The 13,942-nt window shown below is 38.2% G+C and overlaps 1 protein-coding gene across 1 annotated transcript; it reads right to left on the reverse strand.

The window, feature by feature from the left end:
- Positions 1-8,908: 8,908 nt before the first annotated feature.
- Positions 8,909-10,735, reverse strand: LOC131048651 (expansin-A4). Its single transcript, XM_057982691.2, has 4 exons — positions 10,578-10,735; positions 10,273-10,426; positions 9,832-10,150; positions 8,909-9,748 (listed from the first exon to the last, which is right to left on the reverse strand). The coding sequence occupies exons 2-4, from the start codon at positions 10,424-10,426 to the stop codon at positions 9,439-9,441; spliced, it is 783 nt and encodes a 260-aa protein (XP_057838674.1). The 5' UTR covers positions 10,578-10,735; the 3' UTR covers positions 8,909-9,438.
- Between the last annotated feature and the right edge of the window lie 3,207 nt (positions 10,736-13,942).

Below are 13,942 nucleotides of genomic sequence, written 5' to 3' on the forward strand. Positions count from 1 at the left end.
AGGAGAAAGAAGATCAGATCATGGAATACTAGGATAAAAATGATGAATTTTACAAGCTTGAGAGAGAGAATGTTGCTTTGAAGAATGAGATGCAATCCATTGTGATGAGGCTGACTAAGGAGATTGAGGATCGGAAGAAGAATGAAGAGAATCTGGCACAATCATTGAAGGAAAGAGTTGATGAATGCTTCAGGCTTACCTATGAGAATGATCAGTCTAAGCTTGAGTTGACACAATCAAGGAATAATGGTCAAGAACTTGAAAGAGAGATTGCTACCTTGAGGGATGAACTTGCTACTGCCAATGAATACAAAGACAAATTCAAAGTTAGTTCAGCAAGTCTTGATGAGATGTTGGAAAGTCAAAGACATGGAAAGGATATGCGAGGTCTAGGATTTGAGAAAGGTGAATCCTTTGGATCTGGACAAGGCAATACAACCTGATCAGAAGAAGAGCAAGAATCCTCCTGTAAGACAACCTAATGCTCATAAATTCAATGGTAGATGTTTTACTTGCAATAAGTTTGGTCATATTGCAAGTCGGTGCAAAAGTAGGATGAATAATGGATGATGAACAACATGAATAATGTTTCTACCTTTACCGGTCAGTGTTTCATATGCAATAATTTTGGACACAAGTCAAATATGTGTAGAGCAGTAATGAATAACTTTCAAAATAAGAGATGCTATGCTTGTGGAATGTTTGGACATATTTCTAATCAGTGTTGGACAAGACCAAATTAGATGAACTTCAGACCTATGCAGAATAATGTTGTTTGCAAAGCATGCAATAAAATCGCTCGCATTGCAAAGTACTACAGAAGCAAGAACAGTGCTCCGATAGACAAGAACAAATTAGATGAAAAGGGAAAAGTGAAATTTGATGAGATTAGAGATCAACATAAGAAGATGTGGGTAAAGAAGGATGAATTTAAGGTAGATGGTGGATCTGTACATAAATCCAGTGCATAACCCTCATCCGGTAACTTGGGCTTTTGGCCTTAGGCGGAGGCAGACTCATGCAAATCTTGTAGTAGCCCTTGATGAGATTTGTAGTCAATGGATTATAGATGGCAGGAATTCAATTTCAGTTGATATCCGGGATTCAAATGGCAGATTTTGGCATCTGGTAGTTAAACAGGGCATCCGATTGTATATCTGAAGTACATTTATTTCAAAGTAAAATTAGGGTTTGCAAAGTTAAAAGGGCAAATACGAGAGTTATTCTTCACTTTGTGAGTATTGTTTTCAAGTTGCAGAACAAGGCGATCAAAGAGATAAAAGTGATCCGGTGAGTGATCTAGGGCATTCGTCAATTAGTTGAGGTATTTCTCGAAGAGCATTTCTGAACCTAAATTTCTAAAATTTTGAAATGGCATCATCTTCTTCCATTGCTACACCACTGGTTGTTGAGGTCAAGGATAGAACACGTCCTGTGTTTAAGAAGCACCCTTACAAATCGATGAAGGACAACCCGGCTGGAGCTTTCTCTTCCGTTCCACATGGAATTTTGCATGTAGATGATGTGCGGGCCTATATTCACTGTGAGATCGAGGAAACTAGCAATGAAGACATTTTGTTTCTTTATACCGATAGTATCATGGACGAAATCAGTAACCCCAAGCCATAATTTGTGCAGTTGTAGAGAAAGGGTTTCACCCAGTTCGTGAACTTTTCGTCATTCGATGAAAATGAATGGGTGAGGTATGTGTTGAGCAGAATTCATGCAGAGTTTATATGGCTTGACCAACCCTATAAGATCACTTCAAAGGCAATTAGGGTGGTAACTTGTTTGAATCAAACCAGTGACAAGTCAGGGCTTCAAAAGGTCACAAACCCTACAGTCAATAAGTTAACCAGTACAGAATTTGATGGGCGTTCGATGAAGATCAGCACAATCAAGGATGATGATGTCAAGTTTGTTGCAATGGTCATTGGTTATAAGGTATATGAGTCTAACCGACTGAATTCAGTATTCGGCATAGCCATCCATGCAACCTATCAGATGGTTAAAGAAGATGCTCATTAAGATCTATGTAGTGTTCTGCTGGAGGAATTGATGATAAATTTGAAGAAAATTAAGCAAGACAAAAAGCATGTCTTCAAATTTGGTTCCTTCGTTATCAGCCTGGTACTTTACTTCTTGAATCAAATACCCGGAACCGGTAGAGTACAGTGGGCTTTTGACAGACCGGTGGCCCAACAGATAAAGCAAGGTCTTGATAATCTTGGGAATAGGGACAATCAAAATGTTGCATTGTGGGCATTCTTTAAGACTTTTCAGGACAAGATGAAGCAGAGGGTCAGAATCCCCAAGGAAATTGTCAAGAAATATGAGGGGACAATCTGTTTTATGGTGAATAAAGATGAATGTCTCATGGAGGCAGTTGAGCCCCAGACGGTGTGGATCATGCCTATGGGCTATGAGGTTGATGGAGGAACTTTAGATGCCTACGCACAACACCTACTGAACATTCTGGTAGACTCCAAAGAAGAAGAAAGGTTCAGAACTTGCAAAGAAAAATCAATGGAACTGAACACCAAGTTCACTGAACCGGCAAGGAAAAGGAAGGTGGCTAAGACAGTGGAGGAAATCCTCGTTGAGGAAGGTCACCCAAGAGAGCAAGTTAGAGCTGCGAGAGATACAAGAAAAAAAAGACTGCACCAGCTCTAGTCAAAGCAAAAGTGATAGGGTCTTCTCCCGCTTCTGTGAAGACACCTCCAACTGAATCAGAACCCTCTGGTTCATCTACTAAGGGAAAAGGTGTTCTGAGGAAGAAGGAGAAACCCCAGAGAGAGTATATTGCATTTTCCCCAGTGGCATTTGAAACTGAGTCAGATGCAGACATTCCAAAGGCTCCAAAGAAAGAAGAATTTGTGAGGGTGATCTAAAAACCTCAATCCGGTGCTGAGAAGAAAGGGTTGAAGGAGAAGAAGGAAAAGTTTGATCTTGTTCTAGTAAGCAAGCCTAAGCGAGGAAGAAAGATAAAATCTGACTTGGATGAGGCAATTGAATCCGGTAAGATGGAGACCACCCAAACCAAGTATCATTTTATTCCTCCTTTGTCTACTCAAGAGTTAATAGATGAAATTATTAAAGATGGAAATTTGAAGAAAATTTGTGTATATTATGAAAATATGGATGATAAGGATAAAAGACAGATTGAGGAAGTTGTAGTTTTGTATATGGATGTATTTAGTAAAGCTTTAATTGAATTAGAAAAATATCTTCTGAAAAATCTGTACAATATAATTGATGCTAGATGAAAATCTGCAAGTCCGATGGATAGAGAAATAAAGGAAAGTGAACTGGTCAATCAATGCACCAGTATCACTATTGAAGAAATTGATAGATTAATTTTGCTAGCAAATAAAAAGGAATTCAGGAGAAAACACAAAGTCAACAACCTGATGGTTGGCAGGGTAGAGGAAATAAGGAGAGCAACCATTGAAATCTGGAAAAAGTTTCTCACTGAGAACCGACTAGTAGAATCTGATTCACATGATATAGCGACTCAATCAGAAAATCCTCTGGTGCATGATGTAAATAAGGAGGAAGACACTCAAGATATTGCAAAGCAACAAATTTTGGATTTTGTAGAGGTTGAGGTAGATAAGGGAAATAAAAAATCAGCTGAGGCAGAGGATGGCGCACCAATTGATGACATCGGTGCACAAGAGGCACCCATAGAGGATAAAGGTAAAGCAGGGCAAGAGGCTAAGAAAAAGGATGAGGAAAAACAAGAGGAACAGATCAAAGGGAAGGCCAAAGTAACGGAAACTCTAGTCCTTATGGCAATTGACACTTCCAAAATACAAAGCCAAGGGAATTTTCCCCAGTTTAACATTAGTTTTGACAAGTCCTTCAATCAAATGTCTCTGGCAGAAAGGATGATTGTTGTTGCTGCTCTCCAAGCTCAAGCTAGTCAGGAGTTAGCACAACTTGAATTAGAAGAGAAGAGACTCATTGAGAAAATAGTTTCAGTTTTGGTACATGTGGTACTAGAACTACAACTCAATGTTGATACCAGTTCATCTGGTAAGATTTAGCACCTAATAAATCACATATCCTCTCAGTTTGATTCTTTGACCAAGGCATCAACTAGGCAGGCTATGGAGAAATTCAAAGATGCCAAAGTGCAAACATTTTTGCAAATGACTAGCAATGATAAGGCCCAGCTTGATAAAGAATTAAAACTAATTGATGAGGCCTTAATGGAAGGCGGTAAGATCTATAAGTATTGTCTAGTTTTGACAAATCTTTCCACTAAAATAGACAAGCAAATAGATAATTGTAGAGGTCAGTTAGATCAAATTTCTCAGCGTTATGACCCAACAGCTAACTTAATCGACAGTATTGAAGGCCAAATTTTGACTATTATGGAGTAGATTAGGAATTTTGAGAAGGAGAAGGAGAAGGAGAAAATGGTTAGGCGGACAGGTGAACTCCAGAACCTAATTGGTCCCCGGTCAGACACCTTAGTGTACCATAAGATGGAGTGTATTCAAAATATGTCTCAAGAGACTCCAACTGAGATTGCGCCAATATAATTCCATGCTTATGTTTTGAATGGTTTTGTTTCAATTTTGGAGAAATTGCGGGCAAGGTGGAACACCTATTTTGGGCTCCTTAAGGTTGCATGTGTAGATGTACTTAAGTATGTATAGATTGGATCATTCGGTGTGTATATATGTACAGGAAATTTTGTTGCACGCCTTATCTTTGGCATTGTTGTCAAAGGGGGAGAGATAAGGTGAAAAATGGACAGGCTAATTGTGTAAGGAGTGTACAGTTTGGTGATGTAGATTTTTGGATTGTTGATCTAAGGGGGAGCCTTAGAATTCCTTCATTCTTGATCCGATGTAATGGTTTCACAGGTTTCAACACTTAGCCAGTTTTCTCGAGTGTTCTCATCAATGCCAAAGGGGGAGATTGTTGGCAATTGGCACTCATCCGGCGACTTCCGGTAGTTGCTTATTGGTCTAGGGTTGTCATTGATGGCAACTCTTATTGGAGATTTGATTTGGTGGTCATGATTTCTCTTTTCTAGAAGCAAAAGTTAACCAGTAGGTAGTTAACCAGTAATTTAGGCCTATTTCAATAATGTTTTGGTCCAGAAAGATTTCCAATGATTGCGTTGACTTTGGTGGACTCGTTTCGTGTTCTCGGTGAATGGGAAGATCTTTAGGAAGTGTGTGATCATACTCTTTTGGTCCGATGCTATGTTTTGTTAAAGATTGAAGCCGACTTGAAGCTACACGTTACACTTCTTGAAGCTGACTTGAAGGAGATTATTTTTGTTAAGACCGAATATATAAGATCAAATTGGTTATTAGTTTTCGGTGTAATACAATTATGGCAATCAGTTTTTGGTGCGATTGAGCGTAGTTTCATGTGCACATTTGGTTCACAGATAATCAGGTCACTGACTGAGACAGAAACAGAGTATTTGCAGAGCGAGTATAGTCAGAGACTTAGTGCTTAACCGGAACTCATTCATGCATTGTCAGATGCTACTTCAGAGTTCATTTATTGCATTCCTCATTGTAATAAAATTGTAAGTCAGTGAGACTTCCCTGAAGGTTGTAGCCTTTCGGGTCACCGTAATTGAGCAATAAGCTCTAGGTAGTGAGTCTGAATGCAAGTGCACTCCCCATCTATGTAATATTTATGTACGCCTGACCATAGTATATGAATGTTGTGGGTTCCATCCCCACCGTGGTTTTTCCCTTTCCAAGTTTCCACGTAAAAATTTTGGTGTTGTGGATCTGTGGTCTATTTATTGCTTGTTTATGTTCTTTTCTGTTATGCATTGCTAACCGGTGGATAAAAAATAAGTTTGTGGATTTGATTTCCGACAAATCCCTTATTCACCCCCCTCTCAGTGATCCCTAATTCTAACAGCTTTGTTTACTTATACTATCTAGTACTAAAAAGAAACATGAGTCCAAATTAAAAAATTTAAATTTTTTAAGTTTAAGATTGAAATTCATATCACTAATAATTATGTACATTAATTCACACATCAATTCAAATTGAAAAATTTAAATTTTAAACATTCACGATTAAAATCCATCTCAACAAAATTTATCTATATTTATTCACAATTACATATCCAAAATGAAATGACAAATGATTAGATGTGAAAGTAAAATCTAAATCATTCATCATATTTTTACAAAATAAATCATCAATCATCATAAATGGAAAACATTAAAAACATATATAAAAAGGATACACAATTGCATTCAACTCGTATTCATTTGAAAGCAAAACCTAACTCAACAACAAGGATTTTGAGTTCACCAATGAAAATCCATAACTTCAACCTGCTTTTCAACATTTAGAAAAAGCATCCGCTGAGTTTTCAAAAATATCTTATCCACGCTGAAATTCCTCAACTCTGCCAACATGTAGATAATTTGGCAAACCCTAAGTCAAAATTTCTCTCATTTTCTGGTTAAGGATTTGAGGGCATCCAATGCCCAGTCGTCCATTCAACGGAAGACAAATTCAATTGGATTGGATTCTCCTTGCACATGCTCAGGAATTAAAAAATAGTGGTGGTCCAAAAGCAAGACAAGTACAGTTCCACATCCATACAAAGTCAATATCAATGGCTTCTTTTTTCCCATTTCAAGCAGGACAAATATGGGATAAGGCAACTTTAGTTGATTGAGATAGGAACTCAGATTTTTCGGTTATATTTTGTCTTAACGTAGGGGAAGGTTAGCTAACTCGCGCCTCTTAAGTTTTTGGACTATATGTTTGATCTTTTGTATGTAATTTAAGAGCTTATAGTTTTGTTTGGGACTTTGGGTAGTTATGACGAATATGGAGGATTCATTATCATGAGGGTGGAGAGCTGGAGAAGACGAGAAGAATCAGAGTATGATTTGAAACATTTATACAAAAGCATACGCACAGTCAAATCTAGAAAGCTCTCAAATTCAAGTTCCACAACTCCTCAAATTAGTAACCTTTTTTTCAACTAATATACAAGTGGGGGTTGCACAATTCCTCTAATTGGTAAGTTCCACAATTACCTAACATATTGGGACTATTGGCCCAGTAAATGATCTTTCAGTCGCCTTTTAATCGGGGGTTGCACAATTCCTCTAATCAGTAAGTTCCACAATTACCTAACATGTGGGGACTATTGGCCCAGCAGATAATTTTTTAGTGGCCTTTTAATTGGGGGTTGCAGAGTTCTTCAAATTAGTAAGATCCACAATTACCTAACATGTGGGGAGTATTGGGCCAATAGATGATTTTTGAGTGGCCTTTTAATTGGATCATGGGCAATAATTGGACCCCTTCCTCTAGATAATTAGAACATTTTTTCAAGGAAGATTTTATATAAGTGTGTTTCTTTTGTACATGGGAGGATGAACCTAAGCTGGGTATTAGTTGAAATCTAAATATTGGCATATCCATTATGTCAAAATCACACAAGAGGAGTTAGAATCTTGATGTTTAGTGGTCTTTTAATTGGATCATGGGCAATAATCGGACCACTTCTAGAGAATTAGAACATTTTTTCAAGGATTTTATATCAACTGTTATTCTTTTGTATGTGAGAGGATGAGCCTATGCTGGATATCATCTGATATTTAAACTAACTGTTTACAATTAAAATAAAATTAATTGAACGACCTATTTTTTAAAATTTCAAAACTCGCTGTTTCTAATTAAAAATTAAGTATATTATATTTTTTTAATTTTCATATATAAAAGATGAAATAATAAATCATATAAAATGATCCACATTAGAATGATAAATTTTTACAATTTCTTTTCTAACAATATCTTAGTTGCTTTCTTAGTTGCTTTCCAATTTGATTGTGTGAAATTTTTTTAGATTTCCACAATCCATGCTTAAGTTGCTTTCAAATTTGATAGTGTGACCTTTTTTAGCATCAACATTTGGGATCCCATCAATTTTACTATCTGCTAATAAATTACTATCTTTTTTCATATCCCAGCATTCTCTGAACATTCTGATGATTATCTTTCATATACTGATATACTAACATTCTCTTCTGATAATATATTACTAAATAATCACAAAGTCAAATCCAAAAATAAACTCTCATATTTTTTTTAAACACTAAGATTCTTGAACAAACTCAAAATATACAGTGACAGAAAAGGCATTTCAGTTCCCGAACAAATTATTTTTAAATCTTAAGTACAAAGTCTGGTAGAGTCCAGTGGCCGAGAATTTAAATTCAACGTCTTAGAAGTCAAAAAGAATTTCACAGAAAACATAAAATTCGCGGGTGTTTCCTCGTAAAAAGAAAAATGCGTCCAAATATCAACCGATAGAATAGATTGTCGAAGCTCCGGCGGCACAAAGCTCCAGGAAGAAAAATCGGTGCACGAGTTACAGACATCTTACACGTATTATGGGGTCAGGTTAAAATATTTCCTTAATCGCCTTTTATTCCTCGGGTTCTCACAAAAATCACTAGGAAGGCCCGGACGGAAGGATGAGAAATCTTTTGAGAATATATATATTACGATTTACAGCACGCCGGAACAATCATATCAACCGAAAGTGGGGTAAGACTTGGATCGCTGTCCGACAAATCGCTTTCGTCGTTCGTACGGATGGCATGCAATAGCAGAAAAAAATTTAGTTGGATCCCATACCCCCATTACATGCAATGCACTGTGTTAAGAATTGACAATTTCGCGTGATACCCTTTGAAAAGCGTGACTCAGAAACCGCGTTTTCTTTATGATGTGAAGCCCCACAAGATGGACTTTATATACCAGATTTTGCTGCTTCAGATATTATAAAATAAACCCCAAGTATGAACAAAAAGAAGTCTCAGCATTGTTAAAAAAGATGCTCATGTCGCATTGCTCAGAAAAGAGATGGTAGCGATTTTAAGACAGCAGGTAAAATACTTAAAATATATTTTTATATATTATATGACATTTTATCAAAAAACAGCAATACATACATGACAAATGGGATGTAGATGTAGCACACAGCATTCCTTTGGCTATAGCCACTAACTAACAATCCTCTCCAAATCTAGCTAACCCTAATCTAACTGGATTCCATCCCTGCTAGTTTTAGCAGAGGGAAGAACAGTGGTGGTGGAAGAGTAGTAGATGTAAAACTACAAACGTAATTAGTAAAGTAGAGAGCATTCATTCAATACAGTGTGTTTGCGGACGGGCTTCTCTGTTTTCTCCGCCTCAGCCGCAAGATAACATGTTGTAAGTCAAAAATATAGGATAGGATGGACGGATAGAGAAGAGAAGATAAAACAACTTATCTTCTTCTGTCTGTCATCCATGACAGAACAGTCCACTGGTACTCAAAGATGCATAGTCCCATTGGAATGGAAAAAGACAAATATGATAGTGGGCACAACAATATAAGAAAGATGAGGAAGATGGAGGGAACCCTGAAATAAGCTTCTAGATTCGGAACTGCTTTCCGCTGAATGTCTGGCCGAACTGCCAATTTGGGGCGGCAATGTTCCAGGATGTGGAGGTCCTGCGGTCACTACCAGTCACTCGGAATGACAGAGCTTGGCCAACCAAAACTGTGTTGCACTGCCAATTTTGGCCCCAGTTTCTTGACATTGGCATCCACCCTGTTCGAGCACCCTTTATGCTCACCTTCACAATGTCCCCTGCACCCGCCACATTTGTCACTAGCACCAAGTTGAAGTACCGGAATCCATTGATTGTGAACCTCACGCCCCCTTTCCTCGCACAGGGAACCCTGCAAAATGCACATACATTTTTAGGTTATTTTACTGATGGCATGCTTACTAACTACTTGGCATTCATTGTTTCATTGCTTACCTTCTGTGCAGAACAGGGACAATGCCGGCCCTGTACTCTGCGAACTTGAGGAAAATGGGCATGGAGAGGTCGAAATGGGGGCGTGGGGGATTGCACCAGCCGCCATTGTCATTGGGAAGAGCATAATTAGGGGGGCAGAAATTGGTTGCAGTGATGAAGATAGAAGGGCTGCCGGGATGACACCATTCTGGGTCATTCACACACTTGATCTCGAAGCAGGCTCCGCAGCTCAGCCCATCATTGAAAAGAGCAGTGCTCAGTGCAGCAGTTTGAACTCCATAGCCCTGTGAATAAAGATTTCCATACCCACAAGCACCCCCTGCAAATACCCAAATGAAAAACAAAACAAACCCACAATGAAGAACGAGCTCAAAGCCCCAGATCTGGAGACAATCATTTCATTGAAATGCTAAGAATCCAAATTGCAAATGTACTACTTACCCATCGTTCCAGACGCATCACTCCCTCCATAGAATGTAGCATGAGCTTCGGTCCATGCACCCGGCCCAAAAACCCCGGGTATTCGCCCAAACACCACATAGCCTTGAATAAGAGAAAGCAGAACTACAACGGAACACCTCAATCCCATCCCCATCTGCAGAACACAAACAAAAACACACTACAAAATCAGTCTATTCCTTCATTAACAACCTGCATTGTGCATACAGGTTCAGTACTAGATCCCACTCGGACTTCCCAACCATTGTATGATTGAATTGCAGAGACTGAAAGTCAGTCAGTCATACCTTCCTCGAAACTCCTCCTTGTTGCAGCAAAGACGCAAGAGCAGAGCAAAAACGACAACTTCGGTGAGGGATCCTGGCTCACAAGCACCACTACTTATTGTGCTCAGCTCCGCATTAACTCCAAGCTTTGATGATGACCCATCAACAGTATAACGCCATCCATCATGTCCTAAACATGATTAAAATCACACCCTTACACTCCCACAATGCAACGGAAATTCAGCGGTAAAATCAAAATCCAAAACAAGAAAACACCCCACGTTGAGACGCTGACCCACAAAGCTACACAAAATCAACGGCCCCACCGTGTTCTCATCCCAAACAACCAATCCCCACCGTCAATTTCCCAAGCACTAAAACACTCCCGCTCCCGCTTCTCCCCAAGGTTAAAAACTTCAAAACACCCATAATATTACACCGCTTAACCCGTGAGCTAATCTAGGTGTTTAGGTTCCTTGCGCTTGAAGCTCCTTTGCCGTACAATCACTGTCACTTGTCACATCAGACCACTTGATATGTTCCACGCAACGGGTTCACACTCAACGAACAATAACGAACCAAACCAACTGAGACAGTCAAATAAGAGTATTATCCTTTCGGCATTTTGGCGCTTTAACCCTTTTTATCTTTTATTTTACAAAGGATAGATAATCCGATTCCTTCTACTTTCTTAACCAGGGTTAGGGTTTTGTAGACTTAGCCTTAGCCGCCTTGTGCCCCATGGGACCCACCGCTCCGTCATTATCGGCCCCCGTTTTACGCCGGACATTAAAACATACTTCCTAAAAGGGGCCCACAGACTTCCCCCCTCCCTAAGGTCAAAAAAAAGTAGTAATGTTTTCATTCTATCTAATTCCATTCTTCTAATAATAATGAAGGCCTCTTCTTTCCTTCATTCACACTTCACAGCACAACACGCGGGAATGAAATGAAGAAGGGTCGAAAATAATGATGATAATAAAAAGGAGGGGGGAATCCTCATTCATGAAATCCCTAACTAACTAAGGTGGGGGTGTTTTTTAATGGAAAAAGGTGTATATTTTAGGTATAGAAGGTATGATAAAGAGGCATGGGTAAGGGGGATATAATATTTGCATAAAGTGTCCATGTGCCACGTGAAACCGTGCCTTCGCTAAAAACGGTGCAATACCATGTGAGGACATTAATTGCTATTCTATGCGTCAACTCTAAGCTTGGACTTCACTTTCATTCTTACCATTAGGATTAGGAGGATCTTCCGCATGGGGCTTCAAATTTCCTCCTTTAGAACTGGGGACTCTCCTTTCTATGTTCATACCACACCTTAGGTACGGAAAAAACTGGTGGGGGAAAGTTAGGATTACCCATGACCATTTTGGGTTACTTTGATTAGAGAATGTTCTATATAAGGTATCTTTTATATGAGCAAGATGGACAAATACTTAATACGGTATTATGGTATTAGTGTAGGTAATGGTATATATATAATCGGTAGAATTAAAGTTTGTGTTGTTTATGTGTCTAGTTTCTAGATTCGATTGTGTGAGTGCTTTTTATATCAACGTTTTGGATCATACTCTGTGATCCATCATCAGGATGAAGAGTGCTAGAGAAGAAGAAATGAATTTGTTGTAGACCAAGGTGCTAAAAAGAAGAGAGGGAGGGAAGGTGGAAAGAGGGTATGGGTGGCACTAGGTTCGAGGGTCACTGGAAAGATTAAGGAGAAAAGGAGTTGAAAGAGTAAGAGAAGGAAAGAAAATAGAAGGAAATTGAGGATAAAGTAAAAGAAATAGGTTTATTTCAAGTAAAAAGTTCAAGCTGTGTAAGCATTTTTATATAATGTTATGGATTAAGCAAAGTAAAGACATGACAAATACATGAAAAAATTAGATGCTAATATTTTGTAGCAAAATTATGGATGCTAGTTTTTTGTAAAGATGGATCTAGGGAATAGTGGAAGGTTCCTACATAGATTGTTCTAGATATTATGGTTTGCATGGGTCAACAATTGAAGATGGTGTTTATATGTTGGTTGGATGAGTGTAGGTAGTATTTTTTATGTCTACTTGTAAGAAGATTATGAAGTTATTTATTGTAGGGCATAGTGTAGATTGTTGTAAAATCTATTATACAACCTACAATAGACGATGTGCGATTGTAACCAATACGAGATTGGATTAATGGCATTGGTAATCATGGTCACTTTAGATAAATAGTCATTTTTATTTGTCCATACGACCAAGGGAGGAAGACTTCATAACCTTCTCCCTTAGCTTTGCCCGTAATTATAAGAGCGAGCATAATGAAACCTTGTGCAACATAGAGAGTTCGGTGTAGCTCCTACAAGTAGTGGGGCTCTTTGTCCTAGATTGTAGTGAAGCTATTAAGGACTAAATTGGTGAGCTACAACTTTGAGAGCGATCAATATGTCTTTAATTTGTTGCTTTTGAATTCAAATAATTTTGCTCCACATAAGTGAATCATTAATTCTAGCCAAAGATGATATTTGATAGTTCTTTCCCTTGGAAAAGCTTAGGTTTGCATCTTCTTTCTTTGTGTTGTGGTGTAAAGGGTGATGAGGACATTATGATGCCTTAAGCATCAATAGAGATGTCTAATGATATTCAACATGAGATCAAACCTTTACACTCCAATAATGATATGATTTATATCTAAGATCATAGGACAAATTCATATATAGAAAAAGTTATGGCCAAGCCAGTGGAAATAGGTTTACTTTAATGGAAAAGTTTGAGTTGTAGAAGTATTTTTTATATAATGTGGTGGCTTAGTTAATTCAGCGCATGACAAATGCAAGAAGAATACTATCACATATTCAACAATGTTTCATGTGCAAACAATGTTATATACTTGTTGAGATGGGAAGTAGAGTCTCATGATTAGGCTAGGAAATAATGTGTATACTCCATTTGTCAAGGCACCCTAGAGGTACAACACATTGTAATCATGTTTCCATAAGGCTACATACAATGGCCCGTAATATATTGTACTCTATGCATTGATTTGGAAACCTTCTGCATAAAACATTTATAGAGGTTGTACCAATACACCGGCCATTAACTAGGCCTACAAATAGAAGGCTAGCAAATGACGTGTATGGTGTGCATTACAAGTGAATGAGTAGGTGGCAAATATTAGACCCATGTGTTGTTAGGTTAATAACTATATTGTGTGCTTGTGTGGTTTTCATATGTTTGAAGCTTATGGTATCAAATTAGCCTGCTAAAGCAAATGCATGTGCACCTATGTGCATGTTGCACATATTTTAGAATAATGTGATAGGATTTGTTGATGCTATCATTAAATCTTTAAATGCAAGTCCCTAAATTTGCATGGTTTGATTGAAAATGTGAACAATTATCTAC

The sequence above is a fragment of the Cryptomeria japonica genome, chromosome 1 (genome assembly GCF_030272615.1).
Source record: "Cryptomeria japonica chromosome 1, Sugi_1.0, whole genome shotgun sequence".
NCBI classification, from domain to species: Eukaryota; Viridiplantae; Streptophyta; class Pinopsida; order Cupressales; family Cupressaceae; genus Cryptomeria; species Cryptomeria japonica.